This window comes from Candida dubliniensis, chromosome R, assembly GCF_000026945.1.
Source record: "Candida dubliniensis CD36 chromosome R, complete sequence".
Classification (NCBI taxonomy): domain Eukaryota; kingdom Fungi; phylum Ascomycota; class Pichiomycetes; order Serinales; family Debaryomycetaceae; genus Candida; species Candida dubliniensis.
In genome coordinates, this window is record NC_012867.1 from 719,426 (window position 1) to 746,468 (window position 27,043).

The 27,043-nt window shown below is 35.7% G+C and overlaps 18 protein-coding genes across 18 annotated transcripts; 9 read left to right on the forward strand and 9 right to left on the reverse strand. All coding sequences in view use genetic code 12, as the record gives it.

The window, feature by feature from the left end:
* Positions 1–481: 481 nt before the first annotated feature.
* Positions 482–1,987, forward strand: CD36_28410 (Major Facilitator Superfamily (MFS) transporter protein, putative; the record flags this gene model as incomplete). Its single annotated transcript, XM_002421844.1, has 1 exon — positions 482–1,987. The coding sequence occupies one exon, from the start codon at positions 482–484 to the stop codon at positions 1,985–1,987; it is 1,506 nt and encodes a 501-aa protein (XP_002421889.1).
* A 1,137-nt stretch (positions 1,988–3,124) lies between these two features.
* On the forward strand, positions 3,125–4,201 carry CD36_28420 (zinc-binding dehydrogenase, putative; the record flags this gene model as incomplete). Its single annotated transcript, XM_002421845.1, has 1 exon — positions 3,125–4,201. One exon carries the CDS (start codon positions 3,125–3,127, stop codon positions 4,199–4,201), a length of 1,077 nt encoding a protein of 358 aa, XP_002421890.1.
* Positions 4,202–4,436: 235 nt separating this feature from the next.
* CD36_28430 (meiosis induction protein kinase, putative) lies at positions 4,437–5,999 on the reverse strand (the record flags this gene model as incomplete). Its single annotated transcript, XM_002421846.1, has 1 exon — positions 4,437–5,999. One exon carries the CDS (start codon positions 5,997–5,999, stop codon positions 4,437–4,439), a length of 1,563 nt encoding a protein of 520 aa, XP_002421891.1.
* Positions 6,000–6,771: 772 nt separating this feature from the next.
* Positions 6,772–7,857, reverse strand: CD36_28440 (zinc-binding dehydrogenase, putative; the record flags this gene model as incomplete). Its single annotated transcript, XM_002421847.1, has 1 exon — positions 6,772–7,857. One exon carries the CDS (start codon positions 7,855–7,857, stop codon positions 6,772–6,774), a length of 1,086 nt encoding a protein of 361 aa, XP_002421892.1.
* Positions 7,858–8,195: 338 nt separating this feature from the next.
* CD36_28450 (CCCH zinc finger protein) lies at positions 8,196–8,903 on the reverse strand (the record flags this gene model as incomplete). The annotated part of the gene is made up of 1 exon (XM_002421848.1): positions 8,196–8,903. The coding sequence occupies one exon, from the start codon at positions 8,901–8,903 to the stop codon at positions 8,196–8,198; it is 708 nt and encodes a 235-aa protein (XP_002421893.1).
* Positions 8,904–9,113: 210 nt separating this feature from the next.
* CD36_28460 (conserved hypothetical protein) lies at positions 9,114–9,764 on the reverse strand (the record flags this gene model as incomplete). The annotated part of the gene is made up of 1 exon (XM_002421849.1): positions 9,114–9,764. One exon carries the CDS (start codon positions 9,762–9,764, stop codon positions 9,114–9,116), a length of 651 nt encoding a protein of 216 aa, XP_002421894.1.
* Positions 9,765–10,052: 288 nt separating this feature from the next.
* On the forward strand, positions 10,053–11,126 carry CD36_28480 (C2HC5 finger protein, putative; the record flags this gene model as incomplete). The annotated part of the gene is made up of 1 exon (XM_002421850.1): positions 10,053–11,126. One exon carries the CDS (start codon positions 10,053–10,055, stop codon positions 11,124–11,126), a length of 1,074 nt encoding a protein of 357 aa, XP_002421895.1.
* Positions 11,127–11,151: 25 nt separating this feature from the next.
* CD36_28490 (DNA replication and checkpoint protein, putative) lies at positions 11,152–12,198 on the reverse strand (the record flags this gene model as incomplete). Its single annotated transcript, XM_002421851.1, has 1 exon — positions 11,152–12,198. One exon carries the CDS (start codon positions 12,196–12,198, stop codon positions 11,152–11,154), a length of 1,047 nt encoding a protein of 348 aa, XP_002421896.1.
* Positions 12,199–12,409: 211 nt separating this feature from the next.
* Positions 12,410–14,152, reverse strand: CD36_28500 (conserved hypothetical protein; the record flags this gene model as incomplete). The annotated part of the gene is made up of 1 exon (XM_002421852.1): positions 12,410–14,152. One exon carries the CDS (start codon positions 14,150–14,152, stop codon positions 12,410–12,412), a length of 1,743 nt encoding a protein of 580 aa, XP_002421897.1.
* A 218-nt stretch (positions 14,153–14,370) lies between these two features.
* On the forward strand, positions 14,371–15,114 carry CD36_28510 (U3 small nucleolar RNA-associated protein, putative; the record flags this gene model as incomplete). Its single annotated transcript, XM_002421853.1, has 1 exon — positions 14,371–15,114. The coding sequence occupies one exon, from the start codon at positions 14,371–14,373 to the stop codon at positions 15,112–15,114; it is 744 nt and encodes a 247-aa protein (XP_002421898.1).
* Positions 15,115–15,122: 8 nt separating this feature from the next.
* On the reverse strand, positions 15,123–15,989 carry CD36_28520 (RNA Pol II elongator-associated protein, putative; the record flags this gene model as incomplete). Its single annotated transcript, XM_002421854.1, has 1 exon — positions 15,123–15,989. One exon carries the CDS (start codon positions 15,987–15,989, stop codon positions 15,123–15,125), a length of 867 nt encoding a protein of 288 aa, XP_002421899.1.
* A 239-nt stretch (positions 15,990–16,228) lies between these two features.
* On the forward strand, positions 16,229–17,335 carry CD36_28530 (mitochondrial GTPase, putative; the record flags this gene model as incomplete). The annotated part of the gene is made up of 1 exon (XM_002421855.1): positions 16,229–17,335. The coding sequence occupies one exon, from the start codon at positions 16,229–16,231 to the stop codon at positions 17,333–17,335; it is 1,107 nt and encodes a 368-aa protein (XP_002421900.1).
* On the reverse strand, positions 17,332–19,164 carry CD36_28540 (high affinity DNA-binding factor subunit, putative; the record flags this gene model as incomplete). The annotated part of the gene is made up of 1 exon (XM_002421856.1): positions 17,332–19,164. The coding sequence occupies one exon, from the start codon at positions 19,162–19,164 to the stop codon at positions 17,332–17,334; it is 1,833 nt and encodes a 610-aa protein (XP_002421901.1).
* A 239-nt stretch (positions 19,165–19,403) lies between these two features.
* Positions 19,404–22,325, forward strand: CD36_28550 (isoleucyl-tRNA synthetase, mitochondrial, putative; the record flags this gene model as incomplete). Its single annotated transcript, XM_002421857.1, has 1 exon — positions 19,404–22,325. One exon carries the CDS (start codon positions 19,404–19,406, stop codon positions 22,323–22,325), a length of 2,922 nt encoding a protein of 973 aa, XP_002421902.1.
* Positions 22,326–22,658: 333 nt separating this feature from the next.
* Positions 22,659–23,597, forward strand: CD36_28560 (conserved hypothetical protein; the record flags this gene model as incomplete). The annotated part of the gene is made up of 1 exon (XM_002421858.1): positions 22,659–23,597. One exon carries the CDS (start codon positions 22,659–22,661, stop codon positions 23,595–23,597), a length of 939 nt encoding a protein of 312 aa, XP_002421903.1.
* A 45-nt stretch (positions 23,598–23,642) lies between these two features.
* Positions 23,643–25,468, reverse strand: NOT4 (general negative regulator of transcription subunit, putative; the record flags this gene model as incomplete). The annotated part of the gene is made up of 2 exons (XM_002421859.1): positions 23,643–25,335; positions 25,419–25,468. 2 exons carry the CDS (start codon positions 25,466–25,468, stop codon positions 23,643–23,645), a joined length of 1,743 nt encoding a protein of 580 aa, XP_002421904.1.
* Positions 25,469–25,736: 268 nt separating this feature from the next.
* Positions 25,737–26,090, forward strand: CD36_28590 (V-type ATPase assembly factor, putative; the record flags this gene model as incomplete). The annotated part of the gene is made up of 1 exon (XM_002421860.1): positions 25,737–26,090. The coding sequence occupies one exon, from the start codon at positions 25,737–25,739 to the stop codon at positions 26,088–26,090; it is 354 nt and encodes a 117-aa protein (XP_002421905.1).
* A 152-nt stretch (positions 26,091–26,242) lies between these two features.
* On the forward strand, positions 26,243–27,004 carry CD36_28600 (histidine triad (HIT) family nucleotide-binding protein, putative; the record flags this gene model as incomplete). The annotated part of the gene is made up of 1 exon (XM_002421861.1): positions 26,243–27,004. The coding sequence occupies one exon, from the start codon at positions 26,243–26,245 to the stop codon at positions 27,002–27,004; it is 762 nt and encodes a 253-aa protein (XP_002421906.1).
* Between the last annotated feature and the right edge of the window lie 39 nt (positions 27,005–27,043).

The window sequence follows — 27,043 nt, forward strand, 5'->3', positions numbered from 1 at the left end:
AATGGGAAATTGCAAATGTATATGTTTTAGTGTTAGTTTTAGCCGTTGAATTCAAGATCTGTTCTTCTTTTCATCCCCAAGAAAAAAAAAAAAAAACAAAAAATAAATTAATCTCGATGACTCGTAATCATTTTAATCAATTTTTTTTTTTTTTTTGCTCACAAATGTCTTATTAACTATGTGTGTTTGGATGCGAATACTCATTATCAACATGAGTCTCCACTGCCCTCCCAACAATTTTTTTTTTTTTTTTTTCTTTTTGATGTTTAATTCTTCTTTTCTATATATGAATTACAAAAAAAATTTACATACCTATTCATATTTGTTTCCTTTTTTTTTTTTTTTGCAATTGTATAAATAGACGACTTGATTCCCCTTAGAACCCCCTTTCTTTTTTTTTTTCAAACATTTTTTTTTCACATCAAAGAAATAAATACTATTCCTTTTGCTTATAGTTGTTAATTGTTGGTAGTTAAAAGATATGTCAAATTCTAATTCAAATTCAAATTCAAATTCAAATTCTGAAGTAGAATCAAGAGGTAAATCTCTTGAAATTGAAGAATATCAAATTGATAATAATTATCAATCATCAGAAACTTTAGATATTCATCAATTAAATAAAGTTTATCGTAAATTGGATTTAAGAATTATACCAGCATTATGGTGTCTTTATTTTTTAACATCATTTGGTTCCAATTGTTATGGATTGACATTAACTATGAATAGATCTGAAGGTCATTCATTAGCACAGCAATTACATTTAACTTCTAAAGATATATCTACTGCTCTGGCATTATATTATGTTGGTTATATTATATTTGATGTCCCCATGAATTTAATCATGACTAAAGTTAGTCCTCAAACTTGGTTAGCAAGAATTGTTATTACAGTTGGATTAGTTTATACATGTTATCATGTTTTATATAATTCTGGTGGAGTCATTGCTGTTAGATTCATTAGTGGTGTTGTTGGTGCTGGTACTTGGCCCGGATTAAGTTATTATGTCAGTTTATGGTATCCTAATGATAGACTGACAAGAAGAATTGGTTATTATTTCACTGCGGCTCAGATTTCTGCTGCTGTTGCTGGATTAGTAAGTGCTGGATTTCAAAAAATGGATGGTGTTCATGGTTATACCGGTTGGCAATGGATGTATTTAGTTTATGGTGTTATTACTATGGCGGTGGGTATTTCTTTATTATGGTGGTTACCTGATAGACCATTTATTGGAGTTAAACAACAAAGTAATAAATTTGTTGAAATTTATAGAAAATTCACTACTCCACCTCATCCATTAAATGAACAAGAAAAAGAATTACATCGTAAAGATTTACAACATAGATATAAATTATTGAAATGGACTTGGAAAGATGTGATTAATATTATTACTGATTTAAGAATTTGGCCGTTGATTATTATGTATTTTGGAGTTGTTGGTACTGGATTTGGTTTAGCAGTTTTCGGTTCCACTATTATTGCTACTAATAATCCAAATTTAACATCTATACAAGTATCATTATTATATGCTCCAATTTGGTTATTTGATTTAGGTGGGATATTAATAATTACTCCCTTTGCTGATAGATTCAAAAAATTCCGGGCATTAATCTTCAGTGGTGCTTGTGTTATCATTATTGTTGGTATGATAGTTACAACATTTGCTCATGGTTCATGGAATAAATATGCTGGGTTGTTAATTGCTGGGTTTGGGTTAGGTCCTACTGTTCCTATTTGTATGTCTTGGTCAGCAGAAATTTTCCAACAACGTTATGGTGATGTTGGTTGTGCTGTTAGTGCTGCATTGGTCAGTGGATTAGGAAATTTGGGTTCAGTCACTTCTACTTATGCATTATATTCGGGTTGGCCAGAAGATAAAGCTAGATTATACCGAAACTCAAACATGATGTTGGTGCTTATGTTGGGAGTCAGTATCATTGCTTCTGGTGTATGTCAATTGATCAAAGATAAAGTTAGACAACCAAAATAAGGTAATAACCTGCTTCTAATGACATTTGATGAAAGACAATATTGTGTTTCTTTTGGCCACATCATCACCTAATATTTTTAATTTAAATAATCATTATATATATCATTTATCTAATTTTGAAAAGTTTTTTTGAATATTCATTGAAATTTCAGAAGTTGGTTGTTTTTGTAACTATATTCCAACAAGTTACAAAAATATTTAGTTCTAGATTTTTTAGTTAACTCAGGAGTTAAGAAATACTTTGTCCGAAAACAGAGTTAGTCTGTCATAATTCCGAACAATACACGTCATATTTCCGTTTGATATGGTGGTGATGGGGGGGGTCGTCGTCCTCGATCAGCAATGATAAATGCCTGTACATATTTAGAGATTTACAAATGATCTAATTCTTGGACAATAATTTTTGTGTATCAATCTAAATTTCAATCAATTGTTATTGAGCTCTGCTGTTTAATGAGGAGAGTCAACTCACACGTTTGTGGTAAAGAGTACACTGGCACATCAAAACCACAGAACTGGGTGGTCTTTTTCTTTTTAACAAAAACAGACAAGTCCATAAACATGAATCATATATTAATCTTTGCTGTCTAAAAATAGTTCTTGATGTAATATTATAAATCGATACAAGTTGTGGAATAAACCAAAAAGATAAAATAATTCAAGAACAAACCAAGAAAGGGGGGGGCGGGGGGAGGGGAGGGGGCGTTACAAGATCAAAGAAATCTATGGTTTGTAATCTTTCTGCAGTACATGCAAAATGATGAAACTATTTGATCAATAAGGATTAGTAATTCGAATATTACTCTAACATTAACCATTAATCATAAGGTGATGAATTGTTTCAGGGTTACTGATTTTTTGGTAATACCAGTAGTATATTGGGCATTACCACTCACTTTTAGTTTTTGTGTCTGAAAAAAAAAAAAAAGTATTCGGTATTTTACTATGTCTAGAAAATTCGGTATCCTTCAATTCATTGTTTAATTAATTAATAATCATGTTGAATCATTTTGAAATGATATTTAAACATGAGATATCCCCCTTGTTTGTTCGTTTCATCTAAGCAATTTACTTAAAAATATTTTTTGTTTTTCTTTTCTTTATTCATTATCAACATAAACAGTTATTATCCCAACCATGAAAGCTGCTGTCGTTCCAGAATCCGTAACTGAAACCAAATTGGCCGAGATTAAAGAAATCCCTAAACCAACCATTGGCGATGATCAAATTTTAATCAAAGCAGAAGCTGCTGCTGTAAACCCTACTGATTGGAAACATATCTTGTTCCAAATGAGTAAACCTGGTGATGTCATTGGAAGTGACGTTAGTGGAACCGTTGAAGAAGTTGGATCCAAAGTCACCAATTTCAAAAAAGGTGATACTGTCAGCTCATTTATCGTTGGTAACTCATCACCTGAGAGTGGGGCTTTTGGTGAATATGTTATTGCTTATCCTCAAGCCACTATCAAATACGACCACAGTTTGAGTCACTCTTCATCAACAAGTTCATCCACTATCAAATCTTATGAAGGTGCCGCTAGTGTTACTTTGGGTTTATCGACTATTGGTATTTCATTTTCTCATTACTTGAACATAGGCAAACATAAAAAAGAAGGTGATTCTATATTGATTTGGGGTGGTGCTACCGCTACGGGTATTTTGGCAATTCAAGTTGCAAAATTGGCTTATAATTTGAATGTCATTACTACTGCATCACCAAAGAATCATGCCTTTTTGAAAGAATTAGGTGCTGACCACACTTTGGATTATAATGATCCAAATGTAATTGAAAACTTGAAAGCTCTTGGTCCTATTAAATTTGGTTTGGATACTATTGCTAATACTACAACCTTCCAAAGTCTTTATGATGCCACTGCTGGTACTCCAGAAGTTTATTTGGACTCTTTGTTGGGATTGGATGGTAAATCCATTAAAACTGATCCATCCAGAGAAAACTCAGTTCATTGGGGTTATACATTAGCTTATCTCTGTATTATTAAAGAGAAATCATTTGGACCTACGAAATTTGTCCAAACTCCAGAATTATTGAATGACTATCTCAAATGGTGGGATGAAGTTTTGCCAACATTTATTGACACAATTAAACATGCCAACTTAAAGATATTAGGAGATGGTTTGGCTTCTACCAATGAAGCTTTGCAATTATCCAGAGACAGTAAAGTTTCTGCTCAAAAGATCGTTTTCACAGTATAATGAGAATAACATTTTTTTGGATCTATATAGTAAGTAATAATGGTACAGTGTTAAAAATTAATTGAATCGACAGGCTCTGCTTTTTTTTTTCAATCTTATCTTGTTATATTCTATTTCCTTAGCTCTATTGATATTGATAAACTCTGTTTCTTCTTTGTGGCTGACCAGAACCATAATAAACAAGTTGTGGGTTATTATAATCTGGAAAACGACGAGTATCAAATATCAAATCTATTCATAAATTCACAACCTCCTCGCTGTCTAAAGAAAAAGTTGTGAAGGATCTTTTGGTTCCAGCAGCTTTGCTCTGTTTTTTCTTTAAATCGCTTGTTCCATTTCCAGCTCTTCTGGGTTCCATTTCTGATTCTCTTGTGCCAAGAACCTCATTTACCTTTAGCAACCATGGTTGTGCAAAAAGCTTATAGCTCTCGTTACCAGAGCTATTTCTTTCCGGCTGTTTAGCAATATATTCGCCAAAATAGTTTTCGTATCCATCATCCGAATCTTGGAAAACTGGAACACTGCCAGTGGTATTACATATGCCAGTACTATTTTTTTGTAGCTTTAATGGTGTAAGTAGTTTTCTTGATGGTGAATTGGGAATCCCTGCTAACTTGTTTAAAGCTGTGTTCATTGTGACCGTATCAGTTTCAAAATATGTATCCATCATAGCTATTGATTCCTTGAAATACTGCATTTTTGCAATTTCAGTGGCATCTGCTCGAGCCAGAGGATCCCATTTCAAGCAGCTTTGAATGACCTCGATTAAAGCTAATGAATCAGGGTGCTGAACAATTTCTTCAATAGTCGTACCTGTCTCATCAGGTAACTTTATGCCTAATTTGTTTGTCAAAAACAATGCTTCGGTCCAATACCCACCCAACGGAACTATATAGCTAGAATTGATTGATTTGGGTTCCGGAACAAATGGAGTTCCTAGAATTTTCAAGATTTTCCAAATCTGATCCAATTCATTAGATCCAGGGAATAAAGGAACAAAATTGGCGGTCTCAACTGCTACTGCTCCAAACGCCCAAATATCAATGGGACGAGAATACCATTTCTGTCTAAGTAAGATTTCCGGTGAGCGGTACCATCTTGTTGATACATAAGCCGTGTAGGGCTTGATATTTGAAACGTGACGTGCTAATCCATAATCGCCCAACTTGATTATAAAATTGTCATTTTTACGGTAAGGAGGAATTGCAGCCTTAGAGCCGTAAAAATGCAATGTTGGAATAACCAATATATTTTCTGGTTTCACATCACGATGGAAATAGTTGCATTTGTGAATATGTCTGATAGCACAAAGCAATTGACTTAAAATGCTTTTTAAAGTCACAGGTGAAAACTTAATATTTCTCCTACTTCTAATTAATTGGTACAAGTTTTGGTTTAACGCTTCCATAGAAATATGTAGCTGATACTGGATATCATCGATAAACATTTCATATATTTGAACTAAGCATGGATGAGAAGGTACAGACAAAATGAATTTGACCTCTTTTACATTGGAGTATTCTTGTAATAATGGTAATTTCTTTTTCATTGTTTTTATGGCAACTAGATTTGACGTGTTACATTTGGAATCTTCCAATGGGCATAATAAAGTACCCAGTTTATTTTTGTGCAGATTCAATAGATCAAATTTGAAGAACTTGATTTTTGCCAAATCAACAGTCCCAAAACTCCCATTACCCAAAGTATTGATGGTTTGATATTTCGAGTGATATGAATGTACTGTGAGATGCTTGGGTGGGGAATCATAATCTAGTGGGAAAGATTGGTGTCGTGACATTGGTATAGTTGAAAGTGACAACTGAACCCAAACCCACCTTATAAAAAGAATGGTTTCGTGATTGATTATCAGGAGATGATTATAATACCAATAACAAAAAAATAAACTCAAACAAGAAGGAAACTCAAATGAATTGTTAAAATAACAAAAAAAAAAAACTAAAAGTAAAAAATTTGGGAATGGGAATAGAAGTTTGACAAAAGTTGGCGGCTACTGGTGATGATTTAAATATCTTATTAACGTGTGGTTAAAATTTGGTTTTGCAACAATGTCTTTTAAACCTCTGCTCCCTTTTTCAGAGCAAATAAGCGCGTGTGTTCACTTAGCAATAATATTTTTATTTCTAATGTGGGGAGGGGGGGACGAGGAAAGAGAAGTCGAAGAAGAAAGGCAATCTTATATAATAATATATAAAAAGGAAGGCACTAACACCAATTATGAATTACAGAGAATGGGAATACGCAAAACAAAAAAAAGTTAGAATCACCAATTACTACTTAATACACACACATTTACACACAATACACCTAGAATTAATTTAAATGGACGAGTAATGTTTGCCATTGGACAACCAACATATACATATATGTATAGCTAGATGTTTAATATTATCAGAATAGGAGATCTTTACACGTAAATTCGTATCTATAAAGTTTTCTCTTTTCTTTTTTTTTTTTTTGAGGTGTTTACATATATTTATTTTCCAACGTTTTTTGGCAACAATTTACTATTAAAAAAAAAATAATCTACTTCAATTCTTTTACTATTCAAATCACAGATCCAGAACCCTGAACACAGCCTTTTCACCAGAAAGTTTATTATTTCTAGATAATTCTAACCCTTGATTTACGGAGTCTAATCCTTTGTTTAACAACCTCAAATTTGTATGTTTGATTTGATCAATAATTTGTGGAACTACATTTTGCCACCACTGAGTAAAATCAACTAACAATTCAGGTGTTTGAACATAATTTTCATTAAACACAGCTTTTTCTTTTAGAGATGCCAAACAAGCAATGGTGTGTCCCCAATGTACCTGATCTCCTCTAGCATCATTGGCAGTAATGGATCTATAGTCTAAACCGGCCAATGAATCAATAAACACCTCTTGAGAACCTTCTGTTGAGTCATATACTTTTTGAAATGTTTCTGGTGTAGCAATCGTATCAAGAGCAAATTTGATTTGGCCAACTCTCTTAACTTTGTTAACAACATCAGTGTCTTTATAATCAAAAACATAATCGGCCCCTAATTGCTTCAAAAGGGAGTGGTTTTTGGGTGATGCCGTGGTTATCACACTGAGGCTATACACCAATTTCGCAATCTGAATGGCTAGAATTCCAGTTGCAGTTGCTCCTCCCCAAATCAAGATGCCATCCCCAGGTTGCTTTTTGTTCTCTATTTGTAAGTAATGAGAAAATGAAAGCCCAACGGTAACCAAACCCAAATTAATGCTTGCTGCACCTTCAAATGAGCGGACTTCAGAAACTTTTAGATTTGTCGAATCATCAAAACTTTGGGTATACTTCACTGCAGTAGCAGGATCAACAGCCACATATTCTGCAAAGGCTCCAGTTCTGGGTGATCTATTGCCAGTTACAAAAGCACTCACAATGTCTTTTTTTTCAAACCCAGTTACTTGAGAACCCACCTCTTCAACGGTTCCACTCACATCGCAGCCAACAACATCACCTGGGCTACCCAATTGATAAACAATGTGCTTCCAGTCTGTTGGGTTGATTGCAAAAGCCACTGCCTTGATTAATATTTCATTTTCTTTTATTTCTGGTTGCGGTATATCTTTGATTTCTGCCAAGTGATTAGGTTCAAAGGATCCAGAAATAATAGCTGCTTTCATAACTGGGAAATTATCTAAAGTATAATTGTCACTCAATTTTTTATGCACTTGGATATCAAAAATACATAATATTCATCTTTATATATTTGATACTAATCTAACCTTGGCTTTGGAAACGCCACACTTGCCTTGCCTTACAACAACCACAGTAATACAAACATTTTTGTAAAAACAAAAAAAAGATGGTCCATAACCTAAAAAGCCACTAATTCTACAACTTGCAAAAACAAAGAAAGTCTTACAAGTTGGTTTATGCAACCAGGGAAATTTTATTACGAAGCTTCAAAATTTTGAAACCTTAATCTTACTTGTATTTGACCTTGGATAAATTCTTCAAACTAAACACCTACATAATCTTCATTCTCCTCAATATCATCATCTCCTTCATCTTGCGAATCGTCCAAGCCACTTTCTTCCGATGAACTAGACAACTCAATTAAAAATTCGTTCAGAGACCCAAAATTCAGATCAAATTGATTATTCTCACCACCATTGTTGTCTATGTAGAACTGGTAATTTCCAGTCTCATCAACAACAAACAATAGTTTAGGATCAACTGTATAACTATTAATAATTGTTTTCACTGGTGTCGGCGTGGACTCCTCCGTGACCACAGTTTCATCTCTTATATACTTGTTTGACTTTGTGGCAATCAGATCTTGCGTCTTTAATGTAAACTGATGGGTGAGCGGACACTCCCTGCCCAAATAGCAATAATTGTCTTCTTCAAAATCAGGACAGTTAAGCAAATGGAGAAACGGACATTTCTTACCTCTCAGACAAAATCCGCCAATTGCAAATGGTCGACAAGTCCAAATTTCATAATTAGGGTCATTATAATTGGCCGGTTTGAAATGCCGATACTTGCAATTGGGGTTTTGACATGATTTGCCTAGGAAATATCGACACTGTGGCGTGTTGTTATCATTTGGAGAATGTGACAATAAACAGTTTTTTGAATAACATTTCCCCAATAAAAATAGAGGACAAATTCTGATTTTCTCCTTATCATGATCATACTTGCAATTCATACCTTTCTCACACATTCCTTTAAACAAACCAGGGAAGATTTGTAATAACAAAATCACCCAAAAGTCAGTAACTCAACGCCATTTAAAACATTTAAACATTCTTTTTTTAAAAAAAAAATTTGATATACATACCTGTTCTTGAAAAATAACGGCAAGGCTCCGTATTTTTTCTAAATTTGTTGAGTTAGTAACATTCTCTTAAAGCAAAATAAACTCTATTCTAACTTACCTCTTTCTTCTGACTGGTGTCGACAATTTAAAGACTCCATGTGAATTTCTTTGGTATTTGTTTCCATTCCAAATACACTCTGTAGGGTTAGTAAGTTGAATCATTCTAATGGGTACAAGTGCTCGTCCATTTTCCGTGACTGCATACTTGTCCCCATTAATCTTGATTCGATCACAATTGTCAGACATTGTTCTAAACTTCGGAATTTGATTTCTTATCTTCTCTAATCGTTTCTGTTCCTGTACCTGTTTTTTCTTTAGTAAAATTTTGGCTTTCAACTTTTCAGCTTCTTGCTGATAGACATTTATGTTATAAAACGACTTACCTCCAGATGATTGAACACTTACATACCCCTGCTGGTCAGCAGAGCTTGTGCCTTCTTCTGTAGTCGAAGCAGTTCCGTTACTATCACTACCGGTATTATTAACTACCAATGTCATGTTAGAAAATTTTGGCTTCTGTGGGATAAAAGCATTTGGGTTTACTGGCAATTTCAATATTCTTTTGTATGCCTGTTTCTGGATCTTGGATGCATTCTGTTGTTGTTGCCTTTTCAAATCTTGTTTTTCTTGTATTGCTTTTTTCAAGGCTGCTATTTCTTTATATTTTATCTTAAGTGCTTCTGATTCCGGACCTTGTGAAGACATATTTATAATTTGTTGCTTATCTTGAACTTCTCTCCACGACTATAAAATGATGAAAGTGGTATGAAAACGTATTGGGAGAATTTTTTTTGGGATGATTATGATGTTGATGTTTTTTTATTGATTTTTAGTTTCGTCGCCAGTACAATTCCCACCACTATCGGATTACAATTGGTGCGAGTTTACACACACCCAACAAGCAAAAAAAAAAAAAAACGCTATGTCTGTAAAAGTGCAAAAAAAAAATCATCTATGTGTCATTAATACCTAATAATAATACCACTAGAGATAATGTCCACTAATAAATCCAAAACTACATCCCAATTACTCAAGTCCAAGAGCCCCGCGCCGGATGCCACTGATAAAAGATCTCAAAAGAAGAAATTAGTCAACCTACAAGACATAGACTCAATTTTGAGCCAACTTGAAACAGAAAGTTCCCAAACAGATAGTAAAATCAAAAGAGTTTGCAACTGTATGGCCAGAAGACATCCTCTATTTGAATTTGCCCCAAATTGTTTGAATTGTGGAAAAATTATTTGCACAAAGGAAGGACTACAACCATGTTCATTTTGTGGTTCCGATATAATTCCACCAAAAGATCGAGATGCCATTATAAAATTGTTGGAAAAAGAGAAGGAGGAATTAGTTACCAAGAGACAGGAGCTGAATACTCTGTCTCTACAGAAAACAAAAAAGAAAATTGTTGTCAAAATGAATGCTGGTGAGAAATTCTGGGATGCACAAGACCGGGCATTCAAGTTGGCCGAAAAGGAATTGCAAAGCAAGAAAAATATGGGCGCCGTGGCTGAAAATGCATCCGAAAGCAAAGAGACCAAAGATCGAGATTTACAGAAAGCAAAGGAGCGTTTGGAAACTTTGTTAGATTATCAGGCCACAGGTGAAGAGAGAACAAAAATTATAGATAATGCATCTGATTTCGAAATGCCGTCCCAGTCGCTATGGTTAACTCCTGAGGAAAGAGCCCTAAATTTAAAGAAACAGCAAAGATTAATGAGAGAAAACTTAGTGAATACGGAGAGAAAATTACGTGGGGAAAAGACTGTTGAAATGACTATCAAAGATGGGAAAGTGACTATGGTGGAGAAATATGTTACCCATACTGAAGGCACGTCTCAAGAAGAGAATGAGTTAGAAAAGTCGATTAAGGAGAAAAAGGTGCAATCACAAACTAGCATTCTGGTCTGGGACTATGAAATGGACAAATCAAAATGGGAGAAACCCATATACTTTGCCAGCAAAGACATACCTCAAGTTGACAAGAGTGAATTGAAAATTACAAAAAATAGAGTACAATTTCCAAAAGAAGATGCATCCGAAGTGATTGCAACGGTAATTAACTAGACTAATACACTGAAAATATACTATATTATCTTCTCATACGTTGTTTGAAGCGTCTTGACCTAGGATCATTGATCTTTAGCCTCTTGAAATTATTACTCACTGGCATTCGAGTTTTCTTTGTTGGACTTTCGAATACAGAAGCAATGTCATTCTCTCTATCTTTACTGTCATCCTCTTCATCCGAATCCATATATGCGGCAAGTTGTTTTCTTTCACCTTCCTCTAGTTTTGTCATGTGGTCTTGAAGATTTACGTTATCCAATGAAGGCCTTGAATCTACTGGTCTTGGTGCCATTTTAACTCTTCTCGTCAGACGTTTCTGCGTTCTTTTATTTCTTGGCGCTATCTTTTCATCATTGTTATTCATCGTTTCAATTGCCTCTGATTCTTCCTTTTCTTCATTCTGGAATTCTTCTTCAAGATTGAAACTCTTTAAATCCTCTGCTTCTTTTAAAGATGTATTATAAACTTCAGTCAATCTTTTTCCTATACCCCTTTGAGTCTTGAATGGTGATGGGGAAACCAGGAAATTAATTACAGCATTATTTTTATGGGAATCCGGGGTTTGTGGGTTCTGTCGGTGCTTGTTAAGATATGACGGAGTTTCAAAAACTATTTTCCGACCCTTGATAGGCGTTGTAAACGATTTGTTCTTTGATTTAGTGGGTGTTTCTATAATGTTCTTAACAGGAGATTGGGGAGGAGGCATGGTGAATGATAATGGTGATGTTTTGTCCGATTTGTGTTTTAAGGGAGATGATTCTGGTGGAGTCATTTTTAAATCAAATATAGATAGTACGCGACCATTGGCTTGTGGTGTAGGTCCTAATTCACCTCTAGGGGAATATTCATTTTTCTTGACTGGCGAAGATTGAGTTGATGCTGGTTCTTCGGTAGTTTCTTGTTTGCTTGGTTTCTGCAGCTGTCCCAGTTTTATGGACTTGTATAATGAGTATAACTTATGAATTTCTACATCATCTTTTATATCCGATTTCGATGGAAGTTTGTTATGTTGTTTGCGAAACGCATACTCCCATTCCTTTATTTTCAGTTTTATTTCAATGATATCCATAGAATGATTTTTGTTAGTTTTAAGGAGATTAATACTATTTCTTTTAAAAAGAGAAATGTTGTTTATGTCAACTACTCAGCTCTTTCTTATTTTAAAAACAATTCTCACGCGATTGGTGTCTTGTTTTTTTTTTTTTTTTTTGTTACGTTTATATGCTCACGCGTTTATTAGATGAGCTACAATAAACTATGGAACCACTTTCTACTACTATTTACAAGCTATCAGCAAACTGGGCAGCTTCACGTGCCCATGGAGATGTATTATACTTTTCACCAATATGCCCTAAAACATTTTTGAGGGCCATTCTTTCATTATCTGAATTGAATTGATTGTTGTTTTTGGTATAGTCGGCAACAAAGGAAACACCAGAAGGATTGCTCCAATACTTTGTAAGCAAGTGTCTTAATGCATCTCTGTTATCAACTTTGGAAAGAAATAGTACTGTAATGACCCAAAAGTAAATCCTCTCATTAGTCTTGTTTAATGACTGTAGAATAGAATGCCAATCTCTCCAAAACCTATCCCAAAGTCCAGCTTGACCAAATGTATACATCATTTGTTCTCTTAACCAAAGTGGGAAAGTTTCCTTGTTACTCGAATATTTATTTTGTCTCAATAGTTCTCGGACATTTCTTCCTAGTTCATTATCAAACAGTATTGTGTTTGTACTAGGTTCAGAATCACCTCTTCTTTTAATTATGTCATTGAGATTGGCCGAATCCAAGGCGTTGTTATCTTTGGACACCCATGTGAGCCTCCACAAGAGGGCCCCAAACTTGTCTATTGTGAACAAATCAATACTATCGCCAGAAAAACACATTATATTGGAGATAAAGTTTGACAATTTATGTAATTTTTCTTTTGGTGAATGTCTGGTTTTCAAGTCTACCAAATATTCCATATACTTAATGGTGTCATGAATGATTTCTGTATTCCAATCAATCCCCAGTTGTGAGGCTAAGTCCAATGAAGAATATTTATCCCAGATTATCTGCTCTATTTCGTTTACATTAACCACATTGGCATTTACCAAGTTGATTGCCCTGTATAAGTCAAATTTCTTGTTATACTCTTCGATTGAGCTACCTTTAAAGCTTAGATCAAACTGTGCTTTGAACTTTTGTGAGGTGTCAAAGTTTCCATTAAGTACGTAACTATCATAAATCTTGCTTAAAACATTTGAATTCAACTTGCGGCAAGAAGTATGGAACCCTCTTCTGTCGCCAAAAAAAAGTCGATCTTGGTCGATATCTGGAGACGAATAGGATTCCTCGTTTTCGTGTTCATCGGAATAAAGTTGTTCCAAATTCAATGATTTCCTTCTTTCGCGACTTAGCAAATGTATTACAATCCCATCAATCCCAGTGCCACAACTTACCCAGGTATTAGCACCAATTCCAAATGTGCTTGCAGTTGCTGGTGGACCTCTTCTCACTCTTTTAGCCAATCTTCGTCTCGTTACTTTGCTAATGGAGTTTGAAGACATTCCTTCGATGATGGGCAAATGCTCATAAGTATGTTTAATATATAGCCTCAATTCATAAGCTGCTTTGTAAATATGCTTTTCAGATTTCCCAGTAGCAAGAATAACATAATTTTCATCGTTTTGCTCTTCCAAGCTTTTCGGATGATCCTCTGGTAGCTGCGACAAATCAAAAATCTCAAGATCTGTTAAACCGTACTCAGATGTTAGTAAATTAACAAACTCTTGCAAGCTCTGAGGTGAGTTGTCGGGTAATTCGGGTACTTCAACATCATTTAAAACTTCAACGGGAGAACTGTTTTCTTCCCTCATGTACCATGGAATAGATGCTTCTGTTGAATCATTCTTAGAGTTTTGAAGTAGATTTGTGGTTGTGACAAAAGATTTAGCCAGAATAATACCAACAGGTCTACTAGACAATGATACTAGTTTTGATATCAGTCGACTCAAACATCTACCTCTTACTATCATTTTCCTGGGGAACTCTTCCTTGTCTATGTAATGTAATCCTTGCTGAAAAAAAAAAAAAATGACAGAAAAAAATGTTTCTGTAGGTTTGTGCACCGACACACTACGACCAACATGCCTCCCACAACTTTACCATCATAAAAAAAAAAAAATGTTTTGCCTTGAAAAAAATATGAAGTTTGAGATGCTCATCTGAACACGATATAAACCAAACCTAAAAAATGGCAAAATTGGTTCATAATGTACAGAAAAAACAGCATCGAGAAAGATCGCAGAAGCAGAGTCGGGCAAGATATGGGTTGTTAGAGAAAAAGAAGGATTATAGATTACGTGCTGCTGATTATCATAAAAAGCAAGCAGCATTAAAAGCGTTAAAGGAAAAGGCAAAATCACATAACCCTGATGAGTACTACCATGCTATGACTCGAAAAAAGACGGATGACAAAGGAATTCTTATATCCGATAGAGATAGTGAAGTTTTGTCCGTTGAACAGGCCAAATTGTTGAAAACACAGGATGTTAATTACATACGAACAATGCGTTTGAATGAACTAAAAAAGATAGAAAAGGAAAAAGAAGGTAAACTTTTTGGAGCACTGGGGAAGCATACTGTATTTGTGGATTCAATAGAGGAGCAAGAATCATTTAGTCCTGAGGAGTTTTTTGACACAGATGCGGCCTTGTTGGATAACAGAGAAAACAGAGTTCGCATGAATCAACTATACGACAATTCAGGACTTTTGAAACTGAATGATATCGATATCGATACCAAGAACAGATTAGACTTGAAAAAATTGAAGCAATACAAACTTTTGCAGAGAAGGATGAAAAAGGAAAAAGAGTTGAAAGAAGTAGAGTCTATAATGAGCAGAAACTTGGAGAAAATGAAGAAAGGAAACAAAAAGAAGATCGTCGACTCAAATGGGAAAGTACATTTCAAATGGAAGAACCAGAGGAAACGCTGAGTATGTATTTAGTCTTCGCTATTTAGACTTCTATTGAGATAGTCAACAAACAATGGGACAATTCTATCAACGTCTATCGATCTCATTCTGTTGAGACCAATGTAAGATCTTCTTATCCTCTGTAGTTGAGCTGTGCTGGCAGTTCCTGTTGGAATAGCCACTATCAAATTCTTATCTATTACGACATCACCAGGGGTGATTTGCTGTTGTTGAAGAATTTTAGTTACCACTTCCTGTGTTTTCTTGTCTAATTCCTGCAAGAACGAATTCCCAGAAGTTGGCTTAATCAAAGTAGCTGCATTGGGAGGTGCCGCTTTTTTCAACACTAAAGCGTTCCAGATCTCGTCGATTGGTATTTTCTCTTGTGAATCTTCAGAAAGGATGGTAAACAATGGTGAATCCCATCTTGTATCGCTATTTGGTTCCTCGAATCTCATCTGTAATTGTTGCATCAAAACCGGGTCCCATTTATTTTCCAGTTCCTTTGCGTTGTTCCATTGAATACATTTCTCGATAGGGGCAATAACATGAACAATGCAATGTGGAGTAACATTTCCCTTTGCTTCACAGAATAATTGGTATCTGAATCCCTTTATATACGATAATGCATCTAAAATCACAATATTTGTTCTCGATATATCCCTCTTGACAGCTGAGATCTGTGATCCCCTTGCCAATTTTTCTTTATTCGAATCTCGATAAGTCTCGTGGTTTATGCCTAAAGTCTCATCTGAATGATAAGTTACGGTATAGTTCTGACCGGCTTCAGAATTCTCTTTTGCTTTCTGGATTCTGATCTCTAGTTCTTTTTGAAGCAATTTTGCCCATTTGGTTTTCCCTGAACAAGGATATCCTGTAAATATAATCAATGGCATTAGTCTACTGTTTGCCAGGATTGTTGGTGAATATTTTGGTTCAAGAGAAGAGATCCAACTGAAGAAAAATAAAAAAAAATGAAAAAAAAAAAAAACTCATTCAACTAAATTTTGTACCACATCTCTTTTTCAAGATTTCTTCCTCTTCTTCTTTTGCTCTCTAAGCGTTTTGTTATTGTCATATATATCAGTCCGTTTTTAAACCCTTCTTCGTTGGAGTTCCTACTCAATAACTTATTATGACTTTTGTTCCAAGAAAAACGTTTCCCAACTATAATATACCTTTAAATAACTTCAAGGGCCATCACCAAAAGGCACTCTCAAAGTTTGGCCATCTTGCACCTCAATTAGATTTGATATTGGAAGTGAGGGATTCCCGTGCTCCGATTTCTACAACTAATGTTTTATTCGATAAAGTGTTACCAAGCAAGAAGAAGCTTATTCTTTATAGCAAAAAAGATTTATCTATCTTGAAACCCAGGCTACTAGAAAAGTGGCACAAGCTGAAGAATGAACAGTATATGTTTGTGGATTGTCGAAGTAAGCGTGACGGTAAGAAGATAATTACCGAAATCAAGAAATTATACGATAGTATGGAGACACCACCTCCATTAGGATTGAGAACTATGATAATTGGGATGCCTAACGTAGGAAAGTCATCGTTGGTAAACACATTGCGATATGTAGGGTTAAGTGAAGGAGAAAGTGCAATTTCCACAAAAATTAGGAAAGTGGCTAGAACCGGTGGTCAGCCTGGAGTAACAAGAAATACTAGTGAAATCATTCGTCTTTCACGTGATCCTGAGATTATGGTATATGATACACCAGGAGTATTTTTACCTACTACAAAGAATGCAGAAACAATGCTTAGTCTTGCATTGGTTGGTTGCATTAACGAATCGTTTATTGATCCTGTTATCTTGGCAGACTACTTGTTATACGTTTTGAATTTACAAGATCCAACAGGAAAATTGTACACTGATTATATCGATCATCCAACTAATAATGTATATGAGCTTTTGGAGAGTATTAACCAAAAGAGAAATGTTTTAAAAATTGATAAAAGATTTGATGAATGTGGATTAGCAAACCATTGGATTAGTAAATGGAAGCAAGGCAAATCGCTGAAATACCGTGGATTATTTGATGTTGCGGCCATTCAGGAGATCAATGTCAAGGACTTTGGTGACTTGGCCAATGCTGAAAGAGAGCGAATTGGTTTATCCAACGTGCAGCAAAGACTTCAAGATAGATTCGGTGATGATGGCACGTCTACTTCTAAGCACAGAAAAAGAACTGCCAAAGACAGAGAATTTGATATGAAAAATAGACTATTTAAACTTTAGTTTTCCAAGATATCTTCTATATCAAAATACTCGCCAAATTTCCCATCGTTCGGCTGTGGTTTAGAAGTTGCATTAAATGGCTTGCTCTTTTTTTCCAGCTTGTGCTGAGTTTTGTATTTAACATCTAGCTTCTTCTGCAAGTTCATTGTAATCGTATCTGCTTTTGTGGAATCCAGTGTATATAACAATTCTTCTTTACAGTCCAATATAGAATCTAAATTGAACAAAGTATGTGGCTCGTCGATAGAAAGATACCTCTCAACAAACTTATCCTTTTGTAAAAAAGTTTCCAAGGATTCTTCCTGTAAGGACTTGTCTAGTATTTTCCTAAAGTAGTAATTAAATCTCCTTGCAGCAGGATTTGAAGACAATAATAAATTATCTAACGTGGTATCCTTACTGGAAGGTTTGCTAGTAGATGTCGAATTCAAAAGACCAATCATATGATTATCAATGATGTCAGCATCAAAATGTTCATCGCGCAATTTCTTGCTTGATATAAAACTTTCCATCAACTCGTCGACCGAATTATCATCAGTATTATTCAAGTCTGGAAAACGACCGATCTTTTCATCCTCTTTCATGGCAATTCTGACCAATAAGAGAACTTCACCAATTTGGTTTCCAAGAGCTACTTTTTTTGGGAAAGCTGCACAAACTTGGACTTCACCGTCCGGTTTCTGCACAAATCTCACCAAAGCTATATAATTCAATTCAATCATAGCAGTAACCATAGAATTAAAAGTCAATCTATTGCGCTCGGAATCCTTTTGATGAGGAATCACATACATTGCATCTTGTGTGAAATATGCGTAGCAAAAATTGTTCGTTTTCATGAATCCCAATACGTTAATACTGGGGTATGTTGGTAAAGTGGCCACTTCTGTCAATTCTAAAGTTAATGCTAGTATATCTCGATGCGAATACTTGAAGCCAGGAGTGCATTCTGCTCGAGGAACAATTGTTCTTTCCAGAGTATCACTAGTTTCCACTCCATCCTCCTCCTCATCTTCATCCTCGTCCAAATTATCCTCAGTCCGAGTATAATAATATGTAGATCTCTCAATCTTTGATCTTTGTTTCAGTTTTGGGTCCACATAATATTCGTGTCCACTCATTTGGCTTTGTACTCTAACTGCAGGGTATACTTGGATATTTAAATGTACCATATTTTTAATTTCCGAAGTATTTCCAAGTTCACCAAACCCGAAGTATCCTTCAGTAATGCATTTTGGAGTAATCAACCGAAGAGCTGGGCCTGCAGTCATTAGTTCCTTGAAACTGACTAAATTTGAATTTTTAAAGTTTCCACAAAGATTTCGTAAACTATTTTGAGCATGTTCATTGCCATCATTATTAATCAACACAAACGTAATGTTTATATTAAGGTTAGAAACCATATCCACGTATTCCGGTACCAGTTTATTTTTACCAATAGGAAGCACCCCATTCGTAATAAGATAAATATTTCTTGTAAATTTATAATGGCTATTAATTTTAAACTGATCAAGTGCTCGAAACAATGCATCAACCAAATCATATTTGGGAGCTGCGCCTGCATCATTTTCATGAATTTCAATCATGGTGGAACGATATGTTTTAACTTGTGTTAGGGACAACGGCGCGTTATCATAAAGTACCTTGATCGTGTTGCCTGAGTAGACAACTAAACAATATCTATCGGACTTTCTATTTTTCATCAATTGTTGGTTGAAAAAGTCAATAGCAAATTTCAGTGCCCGCAGAAAATCTGAAGCTGTAGCATCACGATCCGTTATTCCCATATACTTGGATGCATCAACAACAAAAATGGTAAATTCTTTCGACATTTTCAGGTAGGTTTACTGGGTAGTTGAGTGTTAGAAATGAAATGGAAACTAACACACGTAAAACGATTGCACGTACTATTTTTGTTTTGCTTGCGCGTTTACACTAGCACTGCATTCAATTATAAGTCAATCCGAGCTTGAAAATTTTCAAATTTTTTTTTTTGGGGAGTTTGCAAAAACGGCCCTACTGAGATATCTCCATTATCAAAGACACTTTTCAGCAACATATACGTTTATACATGCTACGATTTAAAGCTAGGGTGAGAACATTTGCCACATCACTGGCTGTGCTTGAGAAGAAAAGTTTTTCAAAAACACTCCTACTTCCGAAAACAGATTTTGGTCCAAAAATTCCGAGAGGAGATATACGAGAAGCGTTGATCAAACAACTGTCTCAAGATATCTACAAATGGCAGAAAGAAAACAAAGCTAATAAAGGTGAGTTTGTTTTGCACGATGGTCCACCTTATGCTAATGGTGATTTGCATTTGGGACACGCCTTGAACAAAATCACTAAAGATATTATCAATCGTTTTGAGTTGCTTTTCCACGATCGATTAATCAAGTACATACCAGGTTGGGATTGCCATGGATTACCCATTGAAATGAAAGTGGAGACATTGGGTAAAAAATATGAATCGGCTATAGAAATCAGAAAGGCATGCAGAGAGTGGGCCAACACGATGATAAACAAGCAAAGGGAACTGTTCAAAGAATACGCCATTATGACAGACTTTGACAAACCTTACATCACTATGAATCATGACTATGAAATAAATCAGCTAAAAGTATTTTCTAAGCTTATTGAGAATGGTTTGTTATCACAACAACTCAAGCCTGTATGGTGGGGATGTGACACGCAAACCGCTTTGGCAGAAGCTGAATTGGAGTATAATGAGAAACACCGATCAGTTGCCGTACATGTAAAATTTCCGGTTGTAAGTGAGAATCTTTATAAATATATCGAACTGAAGGGTCACACTGTTGGATTTGGAAAATTAAAACTCTTGATTTGGACATCCACCCCATGGACGATACCATTGAATAGAGCAATTTGCGTAAACAATAATATGATATACACATTAATACAAAATGAGTCCGAAGCTTTGGTGGTAGCTAAAAGTTTAGTTGAACAAGTCTTGAAGATTGATCCGAACTACAAAATTGCGAATATTGATATTCCGGGTTCAGTGTTAACAGGCACTTTTTACACTAACCCTGCTTCAAATAGCTCAGAAGAATACCCAGTCTTGCATGGTGACCATGTGATCGAAACTGCGGGTACAGGCTTGGTTCATAATGCTCCAGCTCATGGCCGAGAAGATTATATTGTTGGAAGAAAACATGGGTTGAGCGTAGAATCAGCAGTTGACAATAATGGTAAATATATTGCAAAATATTTACCACCAGGCTTTCAAAAATTAGGCGATGCAAAGGTGACAGACGTCAAGACCAACGTAATATGTGCCAATATATTGAATGAAAATGGTATGCTTTTCCATCTTGATAAGAAATTTGTTCATTCGTACCCCTATGATTGGAGGTCTAAAACACCAGTGATTCAACGTGCAACTCCGCAGTGGTTTGTCAACGTTGAGAAAATCAAACCATATGCCAAAGAAGCACTCTCTAAGGTTGAGTTTTACCCGCAATCAGGGAGTAATAGATTAACACTGTTTGTTGAAAATAGAAGCGAATGGTGCATTTCCCGACAGCGAGTTTGGGGTGTGCCGCTTCCAATTGTTTATGAGCAAGCTAGCGGTGAAGCAGTTTTAGATTTGAAATTGATTAATTATATTATTGAGAAAATAGACGAATTTGGAACTGACGAATGGTTCGTTGAAGAAACAGATATTTCCAGGTGGCTCCCAGATGAGATGGATGGTCTGAAGTATTTTAAAGGAAAAGACACTATGGATGTATGGTTTGATTCAGGAACTTCTTGGAGCACTTTGAAGTCATCGCTCCAAGAATGTGCCACCATTAGCGAACCACTAGCAGACATTTATTTGGAGGGGAGCGATCAACATAGAGGGTGGTTTCAATCCTCCTTGTTGAACAAGATCATTTATTCGGGATCTAATGGAACTTCGTTTCAGCCAGTGGCACCGTTCAAGAAAGTAATCACACATGGGTTTATAACTGATGGCAAAGGTCAAAAAATGTCAAAGTCCTTGGGCAATGTTTTCTCGCCACGAGAAGCAATTGAAGGATGTAAAAAGCCTTTAACGCCGTATCTTGGCACAGACGGTTTACGATTGTGGGTTGCTTCTTCAAATTATAAACAAGACGTCAGTTTTAGTCCTGAAGTTCTTACTCGAGTATCTGAAGTTGCTAAGAAGTACAGGGTCACCTTTAAGTACTTGTTGGGTAATTTGCATGACTTCGAGGTTCCTGTTGAATATGACCAAATGAATGCATTGGATAAATATATTTTACATACATTATTCAAGTTGCAACAGGCGTGTCTTGACTTTTACCACGATTTTAACTTTTCACGTGTGGTAAGCTCCATAAACACGCATGTAAACTCGATTTCTAGTGCTATATACTTTGATGTGTCCAAAGACTGTTTGTATACCGATTCAGCTGATTCAGTTAGAAGAAGATCTATACAGACTGTGCTTAATGAAATGATGAAGACATATTTGGGGTTATTGGCACCAATACAACCTCTTTTAACCCAAGAGGTTTGGTCAGAGTATGTCAAATTCGCTAATTTAAAGGAGGATTCTGTGTTTAAAGTGGATAGCGAGTTTTTCAAGTTAGGCGTGAAGTATGAGAATGAAGCCGTGGAAAAATCCTTTAATGAATTTTTAGAATTGAGAGACGATATATTTAGAAGCATCGAGAGTTTAAAGCAACAGAAATTTTTCAAAAACAAGTTGGAGCTTGAGGTATTATTGTCTGTCAAAGAAGGTACACATATATGTCTGTTTTTGAGAGAAAACTCGTCATACCTCGATGACTTATTTTTGGTTTCCAGTGTGAAATTAGTTGATGGTGATTTGGATTACACATACAGAGTAAATGGTGAACCTGTTCTGATAAGAATTCAGCACTCATCAAAATGCAAGTGTCCCAGATGTTGGAAGTATACTTCAGAGTCTCCAGAAATTTTATGTGAGAAATGTGACAAAGTTGTAGAAACATTGAACTAGATGAATTTTAGAACACATAGTTGTAAATAGTCCTGTCTTGTATATAGTATAGACATACATAGATATATGCTGTTATTGCGTCTTGGAACTTTATATGAATACTTTCCATTTAGTTGTTAAAAGCGTCTTTCAGGTTAATGGTCGTGTCCCTTTGTCTTTACAAACAGGAATTTGAACTTCATAGTAACAACATTCTCAAATTAGCTTGAAAAAACAAAAAAAAAAAAAAAAAAAAAACACTAAAGTCTTTGGAATTCAAATCACTACGTGCTTGTGACTATTATATTTGTTTATGTCTATTGTTTTCCTATAATATTAGTTGAGTCAAAGACAATGTCTTCTGTTAGAAAGATTGCTGCATATTTGGAGAGAAAGGAAGATTTAACCCAACAATATAACAGTTTGAAAGAAGCGTTCAAAGATGAACCAGATTACGAAGGGTTGATAAATGTGTTTGAAATTTTGAAGTTTTTAGATGAATTGATTTATGAGTATCATGTCCATAAATCTTATCTTCAAAGTACTAAGGGACCAATCAATGATTTTGAGCGGAAATTGTTGGGGGAAATGGAAAAAACTATTAAGCAGTTGGAAGACGATGTCAGTTTACCATATTTAATAGAAAATGCTCAGAATTTAGCATTGATCAGAAGAGAGCTATTTGAGAATGCACATGAAGGAGGACGACTAATCCATGCTTATGAATTACAAAATCCGTCGTCTAAGATGATGATTAGATCAAGTCAACCACTTTCTCCATCCTCCGTGTCATTGAATCTGTCACCTTCCAGTAAGCTGTCTCAGTCCCAATCTAAGTCCCCATTACGATTGTCGAATAATCCCCTGGAGCAGTATCTGTTGAGACAAATTCCTAAAGATATACAAAATCCTGCAAGAGCAATGACATGGTCCAAGCGATGCACAGAGATTGTGTTCGAGGCAGGCAAATTGAACGGAACTCGAACACAAAAGTATGACTACATCAGTTCACAAATTGAAAAAGAATTTGGATATCAATTTAGAGCACACTTTTCTCGTTATTTGTATTTACATTATATTGAAGGCGATGCTGCAAAGTTTCGGGCAGATTTTGACAAAGCATATACCAAATATATGAATTTACCCACAGATAAGGCAAGTGAATTGATAGAGAAAGAGCTCCAAGTACACAGAAACGTTTGTAGATATGGCATCTGGTTACGAGAGATATTTCAAAGAACCTATGGGAAAATAACAGAGCCGGCCGAAAATTTTTCATATGCAAATTACTAAATATTATTGTACTATGTATTAAATATATATTTGTAAGAGTTGAACTTATCTTTTCCCACTCATCAACTGAGTTAACAATTGCGAACTAGACGAAGGTAAAGCTGATCCGGTATTTGGCATATCTGAGGAAGTGGCAACATCTTTTCCAGCAAACAAACCAGGAGGAGGTGGAGTTGAGGTGTTTACTCTATCCGAAGTTTTCAATATATTCAATTGATGTGGCTGATGTTGTTGCTGTTGCTGTTGAAGTTGTCGTTGTTGCTGTTGCTGGAGTTGTTGTTGATGTTGCAATTGGAGTAGCAAAAGCTGTTGTTGTGCCTGTTTCTGCTGCTCGTCATTTTTGTTTTGTTGTAATTGAGCTACCTGTAATGCTGGCGTTTGCTGCTGCTGCTGCTGCTGCTGCTGCTGTTGCTGTTGTTGTTGGCGTTGCAATATGGCTTGCTGTTGCGTAATTGGGTGGTTTTGATATGCTAAATGGTAGTTCTTTATAGGTCTCAAAAGAAATCTCTCAATTACTTCACGTGCTATGACTTTTTCGTCTTCAAGTTGAGTGTCATTCAGGAAGTTACCTTTAAAGGAAAATAAAGGCAATACTTTCCCGTTTTCGCAACCCTTGAAGCGTATGTTTCTTATATCTTCCAAACCCCTTAATTGTTCAGTAGTTGTTTCGACAAACTTGAATACTGAATTATCACCTGAATCCAATTCATCAGGAACCAAAGCGTTGTTAGCTTTTGTAGTCTTTGAACGAGGCTTAATTTCTTTCTTCTGTTGTTGCTTTTGATCACGAGCGATCTCACCTAATGTAGGGAATGCTGCTGAATTTGCCAATGGAATATTATTATTGACCAAAGGAGAATTGCTTCCAGAAGTGGTTCCAGGAGCTGCCCAATGAGCTGTGGATGGCAAATGTTCTTTGTGGACTTCGTGGTGGTCATCATCAGAAACAGTGTGGTTAGTTTGGCCACTACTACTAGATTCTTCACCAAATGAGGTTGTATGACTTCTTGCTGTCATTCCCATCTTGATACCTTGTTGTGTAGACAAGTCTTTTCGGGTATATGAATCGGCTTCTTCACCAGGTTCATGTAAAAACATACAATTTGGATTTGGACAAGGTTGGCCTCTTAAATATGATGAGCAATATTTAGTTGTACCATGAGCAGCACGCAAAACTCTTCCATCGCATAACGACCCATCCAATTCTGTAATACATTTCAAGGCATCCTCCTTTCTGGTAAAAGTCACATAAACCACCAATCCGGGATTTTGGTGATGATGAGTTGATGTTTGCGTTGTGGGAGTTTTCTTATTTATGACAATCTTAGAGATTTTACCATATTGTCCAAAATATTTGTCTGATCGTAAAACTGAGTGTAAATCATCGGGATTACAAGGGGGGTTCAATCCTGTCACATAGACCAAGTTTTTTTGAACTACTCTCAATCCTGCCAAATGCTTCTTGTTGACCATCTCCATCTCTTTCTTTTCCTTTTCCTTCTGCTTCTTTTCACGGTCACGTTTCTCCTTTTTCAATTGCATTAATTTGTACTCCTCTGCACTTACTGTCTTATATTCTACACTTTCATCATCGTATAGTCTTCTGCAACCTGGACATCTTCCATTCAATTCCGGATTCTGTCTGATGTTATTATAACAAAATTGACAAATCTGATATCCACATGGACAAGGCTTGAAATTTTTGTCAGAAATATCCATTTCTTCCACACATAATGGGCTATATACAATTATATATGTTAGTACAATTTTGAACTTAAAAAGTCGTATTGAATTAATTGTGCTCTATTAAACCAAACATACCAGTATTCTTCTTCATCATCACTGATGAAAGTATCGTCGGCTTGAATCATGATTACTTAGTTTTGTGTAGGTGTGTGAACGTAATGAGTATTGTTTGAAAGATTTGCCATCCGACAAGCCCAAATAACCAGAAAATAAAAATCGATTTCAATATATACAAGAATCGAGAGAAGAAAAAAATTCTCAACATATGGTCGTGTGTAGGTCAACATTAGAAACCAATACTGAAAAAAAAATCATCTTATTCATCTATCTACACTTCTAAAAATCTTTAACATACCAAGCATTCGATAAACTTGGCTTCATACGTCAGCAAACATGTCATTTTTTGTTGAATTATGGGAATCTGTTTTCACGCCAGGTACTACGCCCGCATTAATTACAGCCACACATGTCTCCTTCATCTTGTTGATAATATCGTTGTTGGTATTAATTTTTCTTACAAAATCTATACATTTTATTAATTTATTGGTCATAGCGGTGTTATTATATGCGTCAGTGTTTTGGTTTATCAATGAATTGCAGCAAGTGAAATTGAAAAGTAATGACGAATTGTCTAAAAAAGAACTGGAGAATCACAGTAAAGCGGGGAAATTGTCAGCAGATGCCACTGAATCCTCCAAAACCACAGCAACCCCGGAAGACATTAAGCCTAAAAAGAGAAAGGTATAAACTCAAGTGTAGCTTGTGATGTGAGTGGGTGTGTTTGTAGATCTTTTCCAAATGTACATAAAGTTTGTATTATATTATCAAGAAAAAAAAAAAAAAAAAAATACAGATCAGCATTAGTTGCATCGAATCTCTTTGTATTGCACTCCTTTCCGATGAGCTTCAGAGATGCATTTCAACAATACATAGACCACCCTGAAAAACACGACATTGTTGTCTTCTACGACGAGAATGTGATTATTATCAAAGATATATTCCCCAAATCGACCAGACACTTGCTAGTCATTCCCCGAAACCGCCAGGTAAGCAGAACCCATCCGCTAGATGCATTCTGCACAGACTATCCAGAATTCTCCGGAGACAAGCTCTACAAAATGGTGCTGGAATATGTTGAGAAAGCAAAGGATCTTATCGTTGATGAATTGCTACATTACTCTGATGTGAAGGACAAGTCCCAACTTCTGGAGTTCAGAAACACGTTCATCAACGCCGGGGTCCACAGCATACCTTCCTTGAATAACCTACACGTCCATGTGATCACCCAAGATTTTCATTCTCCGAAAATGAAGAATAAGAAACACTACAATTCATTTACCACAAAGTTCTTTGTCCCCTTTGAGGAGTTAAATCCTGAGTTGAACGAGGGCTACTGTAGTCGCCGCACTTCCCAGCCTTTCTTAGAAACAGGGCTGGTCCAGAGAAACACCCAATACATTGTCCACGAACGCTCCAAGGAAGCTATGGATAAGCTTATCAAAACATCCCCTTTCAAATGCACGTCGTGTTCCAAAACATTTGGTAACCTGATGGTCAAGTTAAAGGCCCATTTACATGACGAGTATATCAGGAGGTATGCAAGTTTCATTGATCCCAACATTTTAATTCCAAACGGGGTTTCTGCACAATGTACAAATTAGAACAATAGAGGCTGTTTTTTTTTTTTTTTTGGGGTGGGG